This window comes from Cnephaeus nilssonii, assembly GCF_951640355.1.
Source record: "Cnephaeus nilssonii genome assembly, chromosome: 6".
NCBI lineage: Eukaryota > Metazoa > Chordata > Mammalia > Chiroptera > Vespertilionidae > Cnephaeus > Cnephaeus nilssonii.
In genome coordinates, this window is record NC_137077.1 from 15,354,369 (window position 1) to 15,376,337 (window position 21,969).

The window sequence follows — 21,969 nt, forward strand, 5'->3', positions numbered from 1 at the left end:
AAATGGCTGTTTGTACTGCACCTCCTCCTCAGGGTTACATGCTTTAATTCCGATGCATACTGCAAGCACTGCTGACCCGGCTCCCCAACCCTCCTCACCTACAATTCAGAGAAACAGTCCACAGGCTGATTTTGACTAAACATTTGTTCTGTCGTTTCCCTCTTCAAAGCCAATTTGCAATGATCACATACTTGCCACAAAAAGTTTCAACAAAAGCAACTCCAGAAGAATTCATACAGTAAAGGACATAAAGGATGCAACATGGCAGAGTTCTGGGACTGCAGATTAGGAAACCATCTAGCTTCTCTTCCTGGCTCTGACCAACTTGGGAAACATGTAAATCTCTGGCCCTGTTTCTACATCTGTTTAGAGAAAGATAGGGCTGAATTATTTCATTTTTATTCAAACTACAACATGAAATTCTTTTAGAGATTGTAACCAGCTTTCTTTTTAATAGAAAAATTCAAGACATTTTCTGAAACTTGTTTCAGATATATATATAGAGAGAGGCCCGGTGCATGAAAATTCATGCAACAAAGGGGGGGGGGGGTCCCACAGCCTGGCCTGCCCCCTCTCAGAGTCCGGGAGCCCTCAGGGGCGGGAGGTGACCCAGTGATCAGGGAAGGTGACACCCCCATCACACCTCTGCTGCTGCCACTGCCGGCAGTGCAAGCCTCGGCTGGCCCTGGTTACCTGAACCTCAGGTGGCCCTGGGCGGCTGGGCAGCTGCCATCCAAGGCTTGCCTGCGCCTCGGGCCCACCCTGAGCAGTTGGGCAGCCTACACCCTATGCTTGCCTGTGCCTTGGGCTGGACCTGGGGGGCTGGGGGGCTGAGGGCGGGTCTGGCCGCACAGTGCACCTGCCGCTCCCCCGGCTGGGGTGAAAGGACTGTGGGACTCCGGCAGGGCTGAGGGGACTGGGTGCTGCCATCTTGTGGCTCTGGGTGCCGCCATCTTTGTGACGGCATGATGGTCAATTTGCATATTCCCTCTTTATTAGATAGGATATATAGATTTCAGAGAGGAAAGGAGAAAAGAGAGCTAGAAACATCAATTATGAAAGAGAATCATTGATTGGCTGCCTCCTGGTTCTTAGGTCGATGCTCAATCACTGTGCAACACAGCCAGTATATTTAACATACTGGTTTGCATTATAACATATTTCTTAGTGAATGTCACAGTTAGTTTAAAAACCACTGATGTGGCCGTGACCGGTTTGGCTCAGTGGATAGAGCGTCGGCCGGTGGACTGAAGGGTCCCGGGTTCGATTCCAGTCAAGGGCATGTACCTTGGTTGCAGGCACATCCCCAGTAGGGGGTGTGCAAGAGGCAGCTGGTCGATGTTTCTCTCTCATTGATGTTTCTGACTCTCTCTTCCTCTCTGTAAAAAATCAATAAAATATATTTTTAAAAACCACAATGATGTAATCTTTTAAATTGCTATGTAATAGTTTGAATTCTTATCGATCTGTTTCGTTATAAAATTATTTCAAGACCAGTAAGTCACGAAGCATGAAATCACCACTTATATGGAAAGTTTTATCAAAGCTAACATTTATTTGGTGCATACTCTGTGTTTGCTCTCAGGTGCCTTCACATATATCTTTTTCTTTAATATGTAAAAGCAATCATGTGAGGTATTTTACAGGTTAAAAAGACAACATAACAAAAAACTACTTCCCCTTAACTTATTCAAGTGAAAAGAAAGGTTATAAGCATTCCAAAATAAAAACAAAAACAAACAAATCAAACCCAACCAAGTGCAGGGTCTATTTCCATTCCCTTTGTACATCTTCTACGTGTATCACACACTTCAGCATTAGAAGAGCCAGTTCAAACAAAAGGGAATATTCCTTGTAATTTTTGTCTACAGGTGCTTTTTAACTTACCAATTTTCTACTCTAAGCACAAAAAACTTAAATGCTGTCAATATCTGAAATAATTTTTAAGGTGATCTAGTACTTTGAAAATTCTGTTCACACAGAAATAAAAGTCTAAATATAGAACTTTTTCAGAGGCAATTTCTCAACAGAAAAAGGCAATGGTAACAGTTCATTGATGGAAATGATTTAAATAAAATACCTTCAAGAAAATAAAGTGTAGGGAAATGTTTTCTACAGATGTAGCACCATTACCTCAATAAATGAGCAAATTTCAAGATGTAAGAATTACATATAATTTTTCAAGTAACCTATTTCATACTTATAAGTTCAAAGTATATGTTATTACATTAAGCTTTCCTTCTAACTAAAAGTTCAACACACTGACATCAAGGTATTTTACAAAATAAAAAGCAATTTCCTAATAAACAGTGACTACTAAATTGTTACAAAGAAAAACTCTTAACATTAAGCAATTTTATTCCATATGTAAACTTTTCTCAGGAGAAATATTGTGTTACAAACAAGACATAATCTGGTCAAGGTGAATGTATTTGACAAAACACTTGATCTTCCTAGTGCTTTTTATTTCTTGGCTGTTTTTTCAGTATTTGAGTCCTTTTTCTAAAACCATGTAACAAAATACAGCTCATACAGAACCCCAATATAAAGCTGACTTTTTATTTTTTTAATATGTTTTCATTGATTTCAGAGAGAGGGACAGAGTGATAGAAACATCAAAGATGAGAGACGATCAATCACTGATTGGCTGCCTCCTGCACACCCCCTACTGGGGACTGTGCCCACAACCCAGGCATGTGCCCTGACTGAGAATCGAAAGGTGACCTCCTGGTTCATGGGTAGATGCCCAACCACTGAGCAACACTGGCCAGGTGCTGACTTTTTATTTTTTAAATTATACTCTTACTGAATGCCACTATCAATATTACCATCACTTTATAATCAAGTACTGTCTGGTCAATGACATATTTAGTATGTGTATACATACGTACTTCAATGAAAACTTAGTATCAGCACACTAAATAGCGTATGATTTATTTTAAAGAATTGCTGGTCTCATATTTAAAAAACCACAAACTCTACGGCAGCAACTATAATACATATATATTCCTCTGAAAGATGATTTTAAAGTTGTCATATAATGGCAGAATATAATTTAACAAAATAAAAATCACGTTTATAATATACGGCTCCATCTGCGACTGAATGAATAATCAGCAAATCAAAGAAAAATATCAGAGAAAGGCTTTGAAAAATAAAGCATGTTTCCTGTTAGAAGAATTTAATCTTTCCTTCTAAAAATATCTATTTGTAACTTTCAAACAAAAGGTTTCTGAAATTCCTAGAAAAGAAGTAAACTTCAGTTGTAGTAATTGATGAGGTCACACTTTATCATGGTAAACTCAAAATTAATCTCTTGGTAGCCAGAAGATACAACTGCTCATTTTTATAGAAGTAAAGTTTATTACATTTGAAACAATACAGCAGAAATCTCAAATGTTTACTCATTAAATATAGTTTAATTCTTACAAATCTCCTTTTGAAAATGCAATTCATATATACTGCAACCTCGGAATTTTGAATTCAAGTGAAATATAAAGGCAGTAGTCAGGGAAATCACATCAGGGAGCTTTGTCAAATATATGTACAAATCAGTACATACCTCTCCTGTCTGGACACCATAGGAAAAAGTGATTCTAAATATATCCAAGGAAATGCAGAAAAATACATTACTATTTGAGGCAGACCATGCTAAAATATAATTTACAATGATTAATTTGCATTTAAGATGGTTAGTAATGCCTTTAGTTTGAACCAATGAAATCAATGTTAAGTTAAATTTTGCAGTATTTGCTCAGTCTTTTGTACTAAACATTAGTTCATCTGAGAAGTAAATAAGATTGGAAAAAGTAATGATCCTTTTCTCATTATGCTTATTATTTTCTCACTCAATCATACTAAATGCAAACAAATCAACACAGCATCAAGATTTTTCACATATTGAAATGAAGACTAATGACTTGTGAAGGCAGACTATGTACCATGTAGTATTTAATAGGTAAAACTTGCAATTACCATCAACTCAACTTTTTAAAATAAGATTTACAAGCAAAATAAACATTTGATTAAAAAATTTTGCTATTCAAGGTCCTCAGGTATCTTCTCTTTGAGATTGGTACAGGTTGGGTCTTTTAAAAACCCAAAGAGAATATGGTAAGAGGGAAAAAATTCCTCAATGCTTTAAAAAACTCTGCTGTTAGAGGAGTCCATACAACGACTATGCTGGCATAGAAACAGATGTTTTCTATCTTAGAACCATTCCTTTTCCCACAGAAATAGTTCCTCCAAGCCAACTATATAAAGATGTAAATCAGTTCACACATGATTAAAATAGAATCCTTTAAAAATAGGAGCAATACACCTCACCCAAATAGATCTTTTAAATCATTGCTAGCTGAACTATTGGTCATAGTAGTTGGTGGCTGTGCAAAGTTCTGTGGGTTAAAGAAAGGATTGGCTTGCATACCAAAGGCAGATTGTCCCATCACGTTCATTTGTGTTCCCATTACTGAACTGCCCATACCTGGAGACCCTTGAGGAGGTGCAAACTGATTAAGCCACTGATTTGGTTTCTGTTGTGATAACTGGTTCATGCTAACTTTGGGTTTCTGAGGGCCAAAGAGATTATTAAGAGCAGACATATCTGGGGGTCTCTGTTGAGTCTGCTTTGCACCAGCAGGAGGAACCCCCACAGCATTGAAGTTTGGCAAAGTGGAAGGTGTTCCCATTGTCATCGTGGTCACTCCAGGTGTGCTTGGACTACTGAAGAAGTTCTGGTTTGTATTAACCGGCATGTTGAATCCTGAGGTCTGAAAGCCCATGTTAGCATTTAGGCCATTTGTCAAATTTCTCTTTGTATTATCAACTGGTGTAGAAAACATCATGCCAAGGCCCATGGAAGGAACAGAAGTGAAGGTACTTGAAGCAGAACTTTTAGTGGTACTAACAGACAGGCTGGTCAAAGATGACATATTATCCATCAATGTGTCTGTCAAGTCCTTAGTCTGAAAAATATGAGGGAATTACTTCATTACCAAGAATTATAAATTACTTTAAATTAATAAACATTTGATAGATTATATTATAAAGGACAAGTTAAAATTAAGCTCAACAGTCTACACCAAGTTAGCAAACCATGCCACAGACCAAATCCAACCTATCAATACATATTTTTGTTTTTTCACAGATGAACATTTGTAGTCAATTTGCTGATAGGGAACACTAATTTTGAACTCAAATGAATTGTTGTCTTCCCCACCTTCCCCAAAAGAGAACTGTAGTCTTCTCATTAGTAAATCTTTATAACAAAAATGGATACTTTATTATTTTTATATTTTGAACTCTATCAAAACTTTGTGAAAATTTGTTTTCTTTATTATTACGTAAGTAATTTAAAAATATTCTGGCCCTAGCCAGTTTGGCTCAGTGGAAAGAGCGTCAGCCTGTAGACTGAAGGGTCCCAGGTTCAATTCAGGTCAAGGGCACATGCCTGGGTTGTGGGCTTGGTCCCCAGTGTGGGCAGTGCAGGAGGCAGCCAACCAATGATTCTCTCTCATCACTGATGTTTCTATCTCTCTCTTCTTCTCCCTTCCTCTCTGAAATCAATAATATATATATATATCTTACATAATAAAAAGGTAATATTTAAATTACCATCACTCCGCTACGCCCACGATTGGGCCAGCGGGTGACACAGAGGGCGGGACTCGGGGTGGCTGGGGTGGTGATTGGGCCGGCAGGACGCTGAGCTTGCGTTGCCAGTGGCGACGCGAGCTCAGCGTCTGCGCCATGGCTGTGCTGCGGCACAGACAGGCCTCTGGGGCAGCGAGCCAGCGTTTTGGAGGTTTGGAGGCGGCGGGGGTGGGCGGGCGGGCAGCGCGGCTCCCCGGGGAGGAGTCGGGAGGCAAAGGCAAGACCCCGGCCTGGGCTCCGGCCGAAGGAGGACCATGCCCTGCCTCGCCCTAGGGGCCCAGGGACTTCGGAGCTGCTGACCAGCAGACAGACAGCTTACACGTGCATGATTAAATCATGCACTGGGCTTCTAGTATATATATAATATTCTAGATTTTGCATGTTGACGCACTAAAATGTTTTCCAGAATTTTAGAGATTAAAAGATAACAAAAAATAACTTAAAGAAACCTTTGAAGAAAAAGTTATTTCTGAAACCAGTAAGGAATGTACACTCTCTACAAGCAGGGACTTTAATCACTGCCACAGTACCAGCACCTATATAACACTGCCTAGAAAATAGTAGGAAATAATTCCTGGTCAGGAAATACATAAAAAGTATTCCTAAACCAAGTTACAAGCCCAACTACAATTGAAACACCAAAATTTGAAAATTATTTTTTAGTCAAAAATACATAAATGCATATTATATTACTGATCATTTCAAAGTGAATAGTGTTGAATTAGTACAAGACCTAATATTAAAAAAAATAATAATAACCTCCTGTTCATCTAGCTTCCTCTTTATTGGTAACAAGCACTATCATGAAACATTATCCACCAGGCAGGGTATTGAGAGTTGTTGGAAAATCCTTTATGCCCATACTTCTCAGAAACTGCATATTAAATAAAGTATTATTTACAATACCTTTTTATACAAACCCCAATAAACAGATTAAATTCTATATTACCTTACTCCTTAAGAGTAGTGTATGCTTTAAAAAAAACAAATGAACTCTGACCTGTTTCACTGGAGCAATAGGTGTATGTACTTGGGGTTTAAGAGGCTGCTGACTTTTCAACTTCTGTGCCTGCTCCTGTTCTTTTGCTAATTTTTGTTTTTCTTCAAGTGTAAGTGATGCCTTAAAACAAAACAAAACAAAAAAATTAACTGGCAACTTCATAATTCTATTTATAACACAGAAGATTTCTTTTTTTTGCAAAGCATGTTTTGGTATGTTTGACAATACCAAATAGTTTGCAAACTACTCATGTATTGGTGATTGCTACAGGTAAGTTACATTTTGAATTAACTTTAAACAAACTGCAAAAAATAATCTTTAAGTAGGAAGTTACAGAATCAGTGCTAAAATATTTCTAGTATGAAAATAATTATTGTTTCAAGAACATTCATTAAATCATATTTTTACAGACAATGAGAATATGATTAGGTGATTTCATTTTACAAAATTAGGAGATTTTGTTCAACTTTAGTCTATTTCACTCCAAAAATATTTTAGGAATTCATAAAAAAGCAAAGGAAGACGTAAAAAGCTTCTTTCACAATGCCTGCATCAAATTTGACATTTGTCTGTTTCTTTTATCAATCTTGCTAAACTATAAACTCTTACAATTTTGAAAAGCCACAATGGCTTTACACACATAGGTATTCTCATTTGTTGAATGAAAAGAGGAAACTGCCCTCAGCAGAAATTCAAAATTGAAGTAGTATTTTATATTGGATGCTACCAATACTTCAATTGGAAAGTATAATTTTATATTCTCAACATGGGTCAGCTCATGTTCCACTGATAACTTAAATTTCATAAAAATAAATAAATAATGTTTCTTATTAAGATGCTAAACATTATTTCCCAACAAAAGTCTGTGGTTTACAGGAAACCATACACACACACACACACACACACACACACACACACACACACACACACACACACTAGAGGCCCTGTGCACGAAATTCGTGCACGGGAGCGGGGGGTCCCTCAGCCCAGCCTGCACCCTCTCCAATCTGGGACCCCTCAAGGGATGTCCGACTGCCCGGTTAGGCCCAATCCTGGTGGGATCGGGCCTAAACGGGCAGTCAGACATCCCTCTCACAATCCAGGACTGCTGGCTCCCAAACACTCACCTGCCTGCCTGCCTGATTGCCCCTAACCACTTCTGCCTGCCAACCTGATCACCCCCTAACCACTCCCCTGCTAGCCTGATCGACGCCTAACTGCTCCCCTGCCAGCCCAATTGCCCATAACTGCCCTCCCCTGCCGGCCTGGTCACCCAACTGCCCGCCCCTGCTGGCCTGGTCACCCCTAACTGCCCTCCCTTGCCAGCCTGGTTGCCCCTAACAGCCCTCCCCTGCAGGCCTGGTCCCCCCCAACTGCCCTCCCCTGCAGGCCTGGTCCCCTCCAACTGCCCTCCCTTGCAGGCCTGGTCCCTCCCAACTGTCCTCCCCTGCAGGCCTGGTCCCCCCCCAACTGCCCTCCCCTGCAGGCCTGGTCCCCTCCAACTGCCCTCCCTTGCAGGCCTGGTCCCTCCCAACTGTCCTCCCCTGCAGGCCTGGTCCCCCCCAACTGCCCTCCCCTGCAGGCCTAGTCCCCTCCAACTGCCCTCCCCTGCAGGCCTGGTCGCCCCTAACTGCCCTGCCCTCCCCTGCAGCCTGATTACCCCCAACTGCCCTCCCCTGCTGGCCTGATCACCCACCACTGTTCTCCCCTGCCGGCCATCTTGTGTCCACATGGGGGTGGCCATCTTGTGAGTTGGAGTGATGGTCAATTTGCATATTACTCTTTTATTAGATAGGGGGATATATATATATATATATAAAATACATGTACATATATATATATATATGATAAAAAGAACAGTAGTAAAGAAACTTACTCTTTTATGTTTATTCTGTAACACATCCTCTTTATTTTCTGATTCACCACCAGTCAGAAGGTCTGCTCCAATGTTGTTAAAAACTTTGTCAATCTGATGAAATAGAAAAAAGTCAACTGCTTAAATGACATAAAAACATACTGTGATTTTACTTCTTAAAGATCAAAAGCCCCCAAATGAAGCACACTGTGAAGCACTTTTTACAAAAACTTAATCTAAATATTTTCATACCTGAGATCCAACATTTGTAACTTTTGTCTCTTCAGAAATATTCCTTTGATTTCCTATATCCAAAGATCTGTAGGAAAATTGATAATTATGACAAAGCAATAAAAAGAAATGCATGTTTTTGAAATATGCATGCTAAAATTAATTCAGTCACATGGAGTTTATTAGAACCTGAACAAAATGCAACTTCATTCTTTAAGAAGAGTCATAAATATTTTTCACTATTTACTAGTAGTAATGTCTGCTTGCCCCGCCCCGCCCCAAATGAACATTTGTATACAAGTCTTTTTTTTAACTCAACATTTGAGATTTACTGCAAAATTTACTCAGAATGTATTAAAACCAGGCAAGCATGGTTCTTACCATCAGTTTATACACTGAGAGATAAGATGTAATATGGGGAAAAGTTCAGAATCTGTGACTCTAACAATAAATGCTATAATCACTGTGATGTGAACCAGATCTACATCTTGAAAAAAAAGATAGGATTTATATTGGAAAAAGAAAAAGAGGGAGTAGGTTGGGAGGGGGGGGCATTGGGGGGATAAGGACACATATGTAATACCTTAATCAATAAAGAAAAAAAATAAAAGAAAGAAAAAGAGAAGGTTCATTATACCTTAAGCATAAATGCTAGATATTAAAAATTTGTTATAAATTTTTAAAAATTATTTTTCAGGGTTTCGATGTTTATATAGTCAATCTATCAAGCATCATATATATATATATACACACACACACACACACACACACACACACACACACACACACACTAGAGGCCCAATGCAGGAAAATCGTGCAAGAGTAGGCCTTCCTTCCCCTGGCTGCAGCACTGGCTTCCCTCTGGCACCTGGGACCTGGGCTTCCCTCGCAACCCTGGCTTCTAATTAGCATATTATGCTTTTATTATTATAGAAGATCACAGAATACTTAAAGCACACAAGGCTATTTCACATCATTCTACAATACACCTTGTGTATTTACTTACATAAGCCTTCATCTTACACTGGGGTAGAAGCTAGAGTTTCTATTTGGGAACCTTGCTCACAATTGATATCAATTTTACTGATTGCCAAATGTCTTTGGCTTATGGTCAAAGTTTAACAAGTATCCTAAAACCGTGTGTGTGTGTGTGTGTGTGTGTGTGTGTGTGTGTGTGTGTGTGTGTCCCTGGAGCAAAGAATACAGCAAAGATTTTATTTTAATAAACTAGCATTCTCTAGTGCAGTGGTCGGCAAACCACAGCTCGCGAGCCACATGCGGCTCTTTGGCCGCTTGAGTGTGGCTCTTCCACAAAATACCACGGCCTGGGCAAGTCTATTTTGAAGAAGTGGCGTTAGAAGAAGTTTAAGTTTAAAAAATTTGGCTCTCAAAAGAAATTTCAATCGTTGTACTGTTGATATTTGGCTCTGTTGACTAATGAGTTTGCCAACCACTGCTCTAGTGCATAACTTTTACCTTCCCTTCTTCCTTTGAACACAAAATGAACGTTCTATAAATGTTTCTGGGGTTAGAGAAACAAGGAAGGGGGAAATTAAAACACCAAGGTTTAATAGATTTGAAAAATATTTATAAGTGGTGCTCTTGATGATCAACACCCTGAGTTTATAGAACCAGCAGGTAATGTTGAGATTTTCTCAGAAACAATTTTCTCTATGTAGAGAAAATGCTAAGATTATATCATATTATTATACTTTTGTACTCAGAAATAACATTAGATTTTCAACAACAGTCTATTTTAACTCAGTTCAATTTAATATGCTGGAATTTTTTTTTAATGTTTGAAATATAGTCAAGCTAAAATCCATCAATTTTTCTAGTCCGTATTTCAGAAAATTAATCATTAGATAAGTTTAATCTCACACTTAACCACAAAAAATTCACATGCCACCTACTTACTTCTGCTGTTCTTGCATTATATGAAGTTGTTCCAGTTTAGTCTTATGTTCAGACTCCAATCTATTAAGCATCTCTTTAATGACGGAAATGAACGAATTGAACTGGTATAACAAGAAGTTGATATGGTTATAATGTTTCAAGTTAGCAACAAATGTTATCTAATGAGATAATTCAGCAAGTGAAACATAATATCCTCTATTTTCACCAGAATATGACCTACTCATAGTATTGATGTCACAAAAAGTATATTTAAATTCAGCATATCATAGCAAGTTTTCACCATATCTTAGTATGGTGGTGTATATAGTTGATGAGACTTTTAAGTTCCAGAAAACATGTCTCAATTAATTTTATATCCTGATTGTCTAACAGCTATTATTCATGGGTCTCATATAAATTCATCCCCAGCAGTTATTACATGTTGATTTTTCTAGAATAATCAAAATTTGTGCATATCTAGAAGCAATCTGCTTAATAATGCATAAAAAATATTACTGTATATTCAGATTATTATAAAAATGTTTGGCCAAAGTAAGCCTTGTTTTCTAAAAAGTTAGAAATACTAAGTAGCCCTAGCGGGTTTGGCTCAGTGGATAGAGTGTCAGCCTGCAGACTGAAGGGTCCCAGGTTCAGTTCCGGTTGAGGGAACATGCCTGGGTTGCGGGCTTGATCCCCAGTAGGGAGCGTGCAGGAAACAGCCAATCAATGATTCTCTCTCATCATTGATGTCTCTCTCTCTCCATCTCCCTTTCTCTTTGAAATCAATAAAATATATATATTTTAAAAAGAAATAATAAATATACATAATCTAACTTTCAAATAATTAAAGTTCATAAAGTAAATCTAACACTATATCTTAAACTTTGGTTAAATAATTCTTATAGTCCCCTTCAGGATCATCATTAAAAAATGTATTTAAATAACTAGAGGCCCAGTGCATGACATTCATGCACTGGGTGGCGGGGGGGGGGGGGGGGGGTGTCCCCTCAGCCTGGCCTATACAGTCTGGGAGTCCTCAGGGGATGTCACTTCCGTGGAGGCAGGAGAGGCTCCCGCACCACCGCTGCTGCGCTTGCCAGCCATCAGCCTAACTTCTGGCTGAGTGGCGCTCCCCCTGTGGGAGCACACTGACCACCAGGGGGCAGCTCCTACATTGAGCGTCTGCCCCCTGGTGGTCAGTGCACATCATAGTGACCAGTCATTCCGCCGTTCGGTCAATTTGTTTGGTCAATTTGCATATTACTCTTTTATTATATAAGATACCATATATTATAGGAAAAATCTAGACACTTCCTTCCCCTCTCCAAATCTCGTAACTACATCTTTGTGCTAGGTGCTTATACATACACTATTTCATTAATCCTCACAACCCTTCAAAGTTGACTTATTAACATTTCTATTTTATAAATGAGGAAACCCAAGGTCAGCAAGAGAGAAAGTAAATGCCCTGGCTGGTGTGGCTCAGCCGGTTGGAGAGTTGGCCCCTATACTGAAAAGGTTTCGGGTCCTTCGAATCTCCGGTCAGGGCACAGACAGGAGGCAACCAATCCTGTTTCTCTCTCACATCGATGTCTCTCTCGCTTCCCCTCTCTCTAACATGAATAAGCATGTAACTTACTCAGAGATATTAAATAACTTACATGGCATAAGTAGAATTCATACTGTGTCTCCAAAGCTTAGCTCTTTTTACATTGCATTGCCTCTCACCATGCTCTACCATCCATTTATCCTTTGTCTTACCAGGAGAGTAACAAAAGGCATGTTTCCTTACTGTGACTGACTCTCTGCTAATTAGTTTTTTAAAGTTTTTAATGAAGTATAACATACTAACAGAAAAATATACATATAAGTGCACATCTCAAAAAATTCACAAACTGAACTTAACCAGTAGCCATATGAAGAAACAGAACATTGGCAGCACCCCAGAGATTCCTTCTGCTCTCTTCTAGTCATTTACTGCCCACCCGCCACATGCCCTGTGAGTAAACACTAGCCTGGCTTCTAGCACGTAGTTTTGACTATTTTTTCCAATCCTCTTCTATGTCTACCTTCATTGCTCAACATTATGTTTCTGACAGTCATCCATGCCACATGTAGTTGGTGCAAGAGTTAACATAGTCCTGACTGCTCTCCTTGAAAGGCCTGCTTACGAGGCTGGCCCTTGGCTGGTGTCCAGGAATTTAGCGGGTTCCCCCCATTAACTGATGATAGTGGCAAACTGTGTCTAACTGCACAAAGAATACATTTCATGCTGAACACCTGCCTTTCTTCTGGGAGTCTGAATTTGAGTACATGACAGGCAGAGGGTGCTATTGATCAGCTCCCAATAAAAATCTCCAGGCACTGAGTCGAATGAGCTTCTCTGTTTGGCAACATTTCACACTTATTGTCACAACTCATTGCCTGGGAAATTAAGCACATCCTGTGTGACTCCAGCAGGAGATATCTCTGGAAGCTTGAGCCTGCCCCCCAGCCCCTACTTTGCCTTCTCCGTTTGCTGATTTTGCTTTATATTCTTTTACCATAAGAAATCACCCATTCACTCCAGCCAGAGTGGCTCAGTGGGTGCCAGTCGCTCCTTGCCCCTAGTGAGGGCACATGCAAGAGGCAACCAGTCAATGTGTCTCTCTCTCACATCGATATTGCTCCCTCCCTCCCTCCCTTCATTGTCTCTGAAAAGCAATGGGGAAAATATCCTCACTCCTTGGGTGAGGAAAAAGAAGAGAGAGAGAGAGAGAGAGAGAGAGAGAGAGAGAGAAGGAATCACCGATGAATGCAATTTTATGCTGAGGCCTGTGAGTCCTAGGGAATCACTGAATCTGGGGTGGTCTTAGAAACCCTCCCAAACACCACTGTGATTGTGTTTTAATTGCTGTGTGGAATTTGCTGTTTTTCAATCAAATGCTAAAAATATATTTTCCTAAGTTACTTTATCTTTTTCACATAATGCATAATATACTTAGATTATTTTACATCAGAACTGACAGAAGAGTCTTGAGTTAGGAACCCTATCCATAAAATATATAGGAAAGCGAGCACTCTAAGTTAGACCACTAACTATTGTAAAATGCCATAACACATGAATCAAAGTATTTCTGTTGATGAAAATAGGCCCCTAAAAAAATCAACCATAAAGCTGAGCAAATCTAACACCACATTTCAAATGAAATTATATATCCTAAAATAAGCATTTGGGAATATTTTAAATACTTTAAATCATAAATATAAGAACAGAAATGACCCAAAGTTGAAGACTATCTTGGACATATGATCATCCTATTCTTCCTCAACATTCACTTTGTCCCTTTTTTGCCAATCATAACCTCAACCGTGCCATCCAAGATATAAAGAAACTTAACAAGCTGAAACCGTTGTGATTAACCTAGTTATTAATAACAGGAAAGGAGCAAAGTGGGGAGCCAGATATTACAAGCATGTCATTTAGGCAGCTTTACCAGGAAACTACTTTACCCTCCCAGGGGTCCAACAAAGAGAAGACAGACACATACCCAATAAAGTTGGGGGGATTAGCGAAGGTGGTTGATACCAATCACACCTAGGGACAGAGGTGGCCGGCCAGAATGGGGGTGGCCACTGCAAGGGCGCAAAAATTTGGGATACTTAATTCTCTGAACAAAGAAGCTTGCTCTCTTATGCTCTTGGGACTCTTGGGACTTATGTGACTCTGGGCTTGTGGGGCTCCCTTGCATTCACCCCACACACAATGGACTAATGGACTGCAACTAGCCTGATGCTGAACTGGACCCAGCTCCAACATGGAAAGGAAACTCCAGACACTGGCTTTGCCTTGAGTTTTAATGAAACCCCAGCTATATTTCTTCTATGACTGGACTAAGGGGAATGGTACCTTGGAAACCTAGGGGTGTAATTCCAGGCAAATAAAAATCACTCATTCTCCTGAGCAAGTCTCAGAAAATTCTTTTCTCAAGATACTGTAAGAACTACACCCCCAGCACCCAGTGGGAAAAAGGACCCTCCATTTCGCCATAAAACAAAGCCCAAAACTAAAATCTAGGAACACAAACTTTCAGAGGCTTACCCTACCACTTCAATGAAATTTGGGGTCTGATTCATGTCATACATTTCTCTAATTCCAAAATTCCATTCACTCAGCACTATCCCCTTATGCCCAAAGCTCTCTTGCTTAACTCCTAGCTTTGCTCTAATTCACTTTCAGTCCTTAATTCCAAATCTTGCCTGCCTATCTATTTCTGAACTCTCAGTAATCCTTCCCAGTCTTTTCATTATACTTCATTAACCACTAGTTCTGTGGTGAACAAACTACGCCATTACTCTGTACCTCAAATTTTCTCTCAATAAATATTTTTGTTTCTGGCACTGAACTAACTGCTGAAGATATATTGAAGAATAAGCTATAAAAACCAGCCTTGCAGGACAGTCAGGCATGTGAGTACATAGCTGTGATAACCACAGTGATAAAGAGAGGCAATTTTATAATACTCAGAACACATTACTCCTTTGCTCATTTGCCATCCCTTCAAAGTTTGAATATCTAAATCATACCTATTCTAGACTAACGTATCATATCACTACTCCCCTACTGTATTATAGGTATGTCTCGTTCAAATTAAATTCTTCATTCCCAGTGGCAGATAGGGTAGAATGGTTCCGTGATTTCATTCTGCTACTCATGCCTTCGTGCAATCCCCTGTCTTGAGCATTGGCAGGACCTGTGATCTGCCTGTAACCAACAGAGCATGGCAAAGGTAATGGAATGTCGTTTCCTTGATTACTTTATAAGACTGTCATTTCCATCTTTCTAGCAGATTCTCTCTCTTTCCGGCTTTGATAAAACAAGTTTCCATGTTGGAGAGATCCATGAAGCAAGGAATTGACAGTGGCATCCAGCTAAGAGAGAGCTAGCGACTGAGGCCCTCAGTCCAACAGCCCAAAAGGAACTGAATCCGGCCAACAGCCATGTAATGAGCTTAGAGGCAGATCCTTACACCAGCCGAGCCCTCAGGTGAGACCTAGCCTTTGATGGTATAAGTAAGAGAAACTGAGCAGAGAATCCAGGCTCTGGTTTGGCCGACCCACAGAAACTGTGAGATTAAGTGCTTGTTGTTTTAAACCATCAAGTTTATGGTGACTTGCTATGTAGCAATAATGACTACATATCCCAGGCACATTACATTAATATTTCTTTGTTCATGTCTACTTCCCAAATGTAAAGTAGCCTCAAATCCTATACATCTTTCAACATTCTGCTCACTTACTATCTCCCAATGAAGCCTCCAATAATCCACCCTTCCACCTCACATACCCCTTACTTCAAACCCACAAGCTTTCACTTAACTCTGTGACACAGTTTTCCTTGTTTTACCAATACAAATATGTAATATATTTAATGCCAAGAAACAGTAAGTTGAATAAAGTGAAAGAAGCACAAAACTCCTCCTACCTGATTGAGATTAAGATTATTTTCAATACTCAGAGGAATCAGATGAGGCAATACTTTTCCAGCCAGCTGCTCTTTGGTGATTCCCAACTTCTTATGAGTAAAAGTACATTTGTAAATGCCTGATAGAAAAGAATAAAAAAACTTTATAATTCAATACCACAAATTAATAGAAATTAGGAAAACAGCTCATCTACATGAAATCTCTTGACAATCAGTTTAGCTATAAATGTTTCCTTATCAGTGCTTAGGATGAGGATGCTCTTACATATGGCATATGGAATAATTTCCAGCTTTGTCATCAGTTTAGATTTAAACACCAGGACATATTTATCCTGTATTCTTTGGTTTAAGAGCACATGTAATAACAGCATAACATTAAAAGCCTATCAGAACTAGGTACAGTTCTTACAGTGCAGCAAGAAGATTACAGAATGTCCTCTACCCTGAAAACATTTAGGTATATATTTCAGACCTCTCACTCAAGTAGAGACATCTACTTCAAAGTGTATGGGTAGAGCTCCTATACATTTATTCACATCTTTAATCAATAACACTCAACATGTTTGAACCTTAATAACTTAATTCATCTCCACACAACCCTCCTCTATTATCTCATCAATTTACTGGACCTTCAAGACTACTGGTTACACCTATTCCACAAACCCTGCATTTGGTCAACCGAGCACATTTACTCCTCGTTCTCTAAATGTTTTTGTGTTGTAAGCATTTTGCATATAATCCAAAACTGAGTAGCACACCATCTCCTATTATTCTGTTAATGTACACTTCACTTATATACTGAAATAGCAATTTTATTGTGAACGTACTGAATGCTTATTTGTTAGGCACTATACTAATTACTTTCTCTTCAGTTTTCTCACTGAATTCTCACAGATTCCACTTATAATGATGTTATTTTCATCCTCATTTGATAGATGAAGAAACAGATTGGGACTAGGCTCTTTCCACTATGCCAAACACCTTCTCAAGAAGACTAAATTCGCCGAAACCGGTTTGGCTCAGCGGATAGAGCATCGGCCTGCGGACTCAAGGGTCCCAGGTTCGATTCCGGTCAAGGGCATGTACCTTGGTTGCGGGCACATCCCCAGTAGGGGTGTGTGCAAGAGGCAGCTGATCGATGTTTCTCTCTCATCGATGTTTCTAACTCTATCCCTCTCTCTTCCTCTCTGTATAAAATCAATAAAATATATTTTTTAAAAAATGCTAGAATTATAAACAGAATAATAAGAAGACTAAATTCTTTGAGCTCACAAATTTCATACCATATCCCAAAAGTGCTACGTTTCCAGAGGTCCACAATAAATTACTTGCTGACCATTCCTGCAAATATTTACTGAGGGCTTTCTATAGACCAGACACTGTAATAGGTATTAAAAATACATGGCTGAGTAATATAGTTTTTCTTCAAAATTAATGAAGAACTTCAAATTTAGTAACAAGTGAACTTTTAATTTTTTTTGTGATTCCATAATTATGTTTGTTTCTCTTAGTAGAGTAGACCTCAACATTTCCAGATTGGACTCTCATAGCTTTAACTGTTCACAAACAATTTCAGAGTTCTTGACATAATAATCTGTAATTATGCTGATACAATAAAATGTGCTGTAAGGCTGATATGCTTTATCAGCACATCACTTAGCAGAGAAACACAGTGCTTAAGATTTAAACATATCTAAATTAAAAACCAACCCTGGCTGGTGTTGCTCAGTGATTAGAGCGTCATCTGGAGCACTGAAGGTTCACGGGTTGGATTCCCAGTCAAAGACATGTACCTGGGTTCCAGGTTCAATCCCCAGCCCCGGTCAGGGCGTGTGCGGGAGGCAACCCATTGATGTGTCTCTTCCCACAGATGTTCTTCTCTCTCTCCCTTCCTCCCTTCCTTCTACAACTCTAAATATCAATGGAAAAAATATCCTTGGGAAAGAATTTAAAACAAACAAACAAAAAACCAAACCAGCTCCATCACATATCAGTTGTATATTCTTTAAGAACTTACTTCACTTCTGAGCCTCAGTTTACTATTGTAAAACAGAAATAATAGTATCTATATCTAACTGGATTTTGGAGAGTACAAAATAAGATAATGCAGAGAAAATACTTAGCGTATAGCCTCTTACAAATTGGGTGCCAAGTAAACATTAGGAATTACCATTAAGACTAGTATCAGTATTTCAAGTAGCTTTATTTGCCTCTCTTTTTGGTACCATTTTACAGGGCAAACTATATGCTATCATGGTATTTGTGAAGCTAGAATTCCCAACTGACTTATTCCTTTGTAAATGTCAAGGTTCTACTGCTTTCGCTAAAATTAACACAAAGAAAAGTTATATCATGGCATTTATCCCATCATTCTCCAATTACTGAATGCTATATATGTGAAAGTAGAGTACAATGGTTCTATAGAGGGAAAAATGTATTTGCATGATTGTAAAATGATAAAGTAGTATCAAATGACAAAGTTTTCAGCTACCTAAAATCCCCATGAGGACTGCAGGTTCCTTGGATGGAATTTGTTGTAAGAAGGGCAGGATATCATCAAGTACAAACCACTTATCCAAGTATTCCAAAATCTTTCCTAAGCATACTAATGAATTTACACGAACCTATTAAAAGAGGTAAATTGAATTAGTCATTTAAAGTCTTTAATATAGGACAAAATATTTAAGTATTTCATCTTCATATAGGCATGTTAAAAATAACTCAAGAATTAAAGTAGGTTTAAAAGCTCTCATCCTTTATTGATACAAGAATTTCACATATTTACTAACTCCCCTGATTTGTTTCAGAAAAAATTTATGATGACTTTACCAGGATATTTGTTAGCTAAAGGTATGGAATGACTTCAGTTTTGTATCACTTTAAATAAAGTAATTAGGACTTAAGAAGCTTTACTATGTGTTTACTGTACTAAGAACATTTCTTTGGGCATTTGAGTCATAAAAAGGACTACATTCTCCTACCAAGTAATCAATTTTACTGGGCTTCCAGTATTTTTCTATAACTCAGGTTCAATTCATTGTTTAAATATTTTAACAACATGCAAAGAGAATCCATATTTGTCCTACATAAAATTGTTTCTAAATATATCTTTAATACAGCTACTAAAATCTGATATTTAGGAACTCTTTTATAAAAATTCTATCACTCATTTGATTATTTTGGTAAATATTTCACACTCTACTTTTTTAGCTAGAATTTGTAAAGACAGAATACTCTGAGCCAGGATCGTATCAATAAAACTCCATTTAAAAAAAAAAAAAGTAAACTAAGAAAAGCAGAAAACAGTTTAGTTTAAAAAGCACTGTATTTCTGCAAAAAAAAGATGAAAATATTTTTCTGAAAAATAATGTGTAATTGTTTTCTCAAACCCAAACACAAGGGAATTTATAAATTCAAAATTATATCTGAAGGCTAAACTTGCTCTTAGTTTAATAACAGGAATCGCTGCATTCTTTATATATGTATGTATGTGTATAGATACACACAAAGATATATGAACTAAAAAAAAGTTTACTTTTATTTTCTTTCATGATATATAAAATATTAGTCATGTGAGTCATGAAGAAATAGAGCTCTTGGAGCATTTTATCTATCTCTGCATAGAATTTCTTTCTTCTTTATTTTCAGGGAACTGTATTAAAATATAATTTTAACTCATGATTCACGTTTCAGGAATTTCCTAGCATATTTAAACCTTAGAGGTCTATGTCTATGAATGTAATTCAAGAATTCACATTTGCCACTGTGAAGGTAAGAGCACTGAATGTGATCTATAAACTGCAAATCCATTTCAGTTACTGTTCTAAATCCATTCATTATAATTCCTTATAAACAACATGCCTTTAAGGGCTCAGTCGGCATCTTTAAAGGGGATATAAACATCCCTGAGCATTACAGATTATTTAAGTACCCATGCTTCCCACCTTAGAACTCATCTAGAACATCTATTTTGACAAAATGTATGCTGCCATAAAATACTATGTGATTTTTAAAAGGGCATTTTGAAAACTGAATTTTAAGCTATATATTACTACTATGTAGTTTGAAAATTTAATCTTAAAATTAGAAAATTTCAGAGAAATGGACTGCATTTCAAATCCTTCTAATGTTGAAGACAGACACTCAGAGGTACAGTGACTTGCCTAAGGGTACAAGGATAATTAGTAGCAGAGTCAGAATAAGAACTCATGTTTTTTTACTTCATTTCATACAAATTCATTTCAGTAAACAATTATATTTTTTTCCTACTTTAGTGTTGTTTTCCATCTCAGAGTCTTTCTACCATAAAGAAAAACAAAAATAAATAAAACATGAACTAAAATGGATTAGATGGCTGTAAGGTAAGAGTATATCATTTAAACTTCTTTTGCCTATAAATCTATTAAGCTACAAATATTTACTTTTATTTAAATTCACATTTCACCCCCCCCCCCCAAAAAAAAAAATTGATGAGATCTCCAAAGAACTATCTTTGCTAAATGCAAATTTAATGCTATGCCCATTATTAAACATCAAAATAAGAAGTGATCAGGTGAAAGAAGGACATTTCTCTCTTTTTTCTAAAGCTGGTATTTGCAGTGAAAAGAGTATTCAATGTTACTTCTATAAAGAAATATCAATGAGATAATTCTTATGATTCAGAGTTAGAGAAAAGGTTGGGCACATTTATTGCCCCCAATATGAGATCACGAGAACTTTGTTATTTATCCTACCACCCTGACTACCAAATAACAGTATTAAAATTCTGTATTCAAGGAGACAACTACCCTTACTCTAGACTTTTTAGCACAACTATTTTCCCCATTGATACTTATTAATTTATTTTTTATTGTTCCCTTTACTCTTTTTTGAAAGTAAGCAAATAAGTGAGGGATAAAAATATTTAGAGTAGATGACTAAAAATAAAGGCAGTTTATAAAAGGAAGTCATTAAAAAAATGTTTAGGTTTATACACCAAGTTAAACTCTCATGATTACTTTAAAACTACCATCAAAATAGTGAATCAAACCAGAAAAGGATTAAGAAAAAAAAAGTACTCAAATTTTCTATTAAATCACTCAAAATTAGGGGATAATGAATAAGATCAGGGATGTACTACTGTAAAATTATATACTACTGTAAAATTACATATCAGGGAAAACTATAGCTATTGCTCACTTTTATAGTACTTTAGCAGTTACCTATAGCCAAGACAAAATACATGAACACACTATAAAAGGGTCATTAAACAGTAATAAAATTATTTAAACAAATGAGAAAAAATAAAAAATTAATATGCAATTACTTACAGCAAGGGAAGATGTTTGTAGACATGCATTTTTAATTCTTGGTATCAAAGCATTTTTCATAGATGGGTAGTCTATAAGATTTGCAAAGGTTGGAATGATGTTTAGACAGAGTTCCTATTAAGAAAATTAACTGGGTCAGTCTTAAGGACTCATCTTTTTTCTCACATATTAAAAAATATTTTGCATTTGCATGGCTAATTTGTCACATAGTTTGAAATAAACTTTTATGTACATTACATCACTTTGTCCTTTCAATAACTATTTGAAATAATAGTTATTTTCAGTTTTCAATTTTACAGATGAGGAAACAGGCTCAGAAGACCTTACTCAAAATTATACTAGGTCCTAAAACTAGCATAGGATACCACAATCCCCTGGTCTCATTCCTAGTTTCTTTCCCTGATAACAGAATTCTTCATTTATTTTTAAAAATAGGAAACTTGGTAATACCTAAGTTTTGCTATCTTTCACAAAGATGGGAAATTAAAAACAAAGTTATGTAAAACTATTACTCTTAAATAAGGAATTTCTTAGCTGCTACATATATCCATATGATGGAATG

At 37.6% G+C, this 21,969-nt stretch overlaps 1 protein-coding gene across 1 annotated transcript in view; it reads right to left on the bottom strand.

The window, feature by feature from the left end:
* Positions 1-1,534: 1,534 nt before the first annotated feature.
* Positions 1,535-21,969, bottom strand: part of SCYL2 (SCY1 like pseudokinase 2) — a 54,165-nt gene continuing 33,730 nt past the window's right edge. Inside the window, exons 11-18 of the mRNA XM_079773887.1 lie at positions 21,408-21,521; positions 18,590-18,722; positions 16,099-16,217; positions 10,656-10,756; positions 8,760-8,826; positions 8,529-8,621; positions 6,653-6,772; positions 1,535-4,964 (exon numbers count right to left, since the gene is read on the bottom strand). Of these exons, the coding sequence (XP_079630013.1) occupies positions 4,323-4,964; positions 6,653-6,772; positions 8,529-8,621; positions 8,760-8,826; positions 10,656-10,756; positions 16,099-16,217; positions 18,590-18,722; positions 21,408-21,521 (1,389 nt within the window). The 3' untranslated portion in view covers positions 1,535-4,322. The remainder of the gene's footprint in view (positions 4,965-6,652; positions 6,773-8,528; positions 8,622-8,759; positions 8,827-10,655; positions 10,757-16,098; positions 16,218-18,589; positions 18,723-21,407; positions 21,522-21,969) is intronic.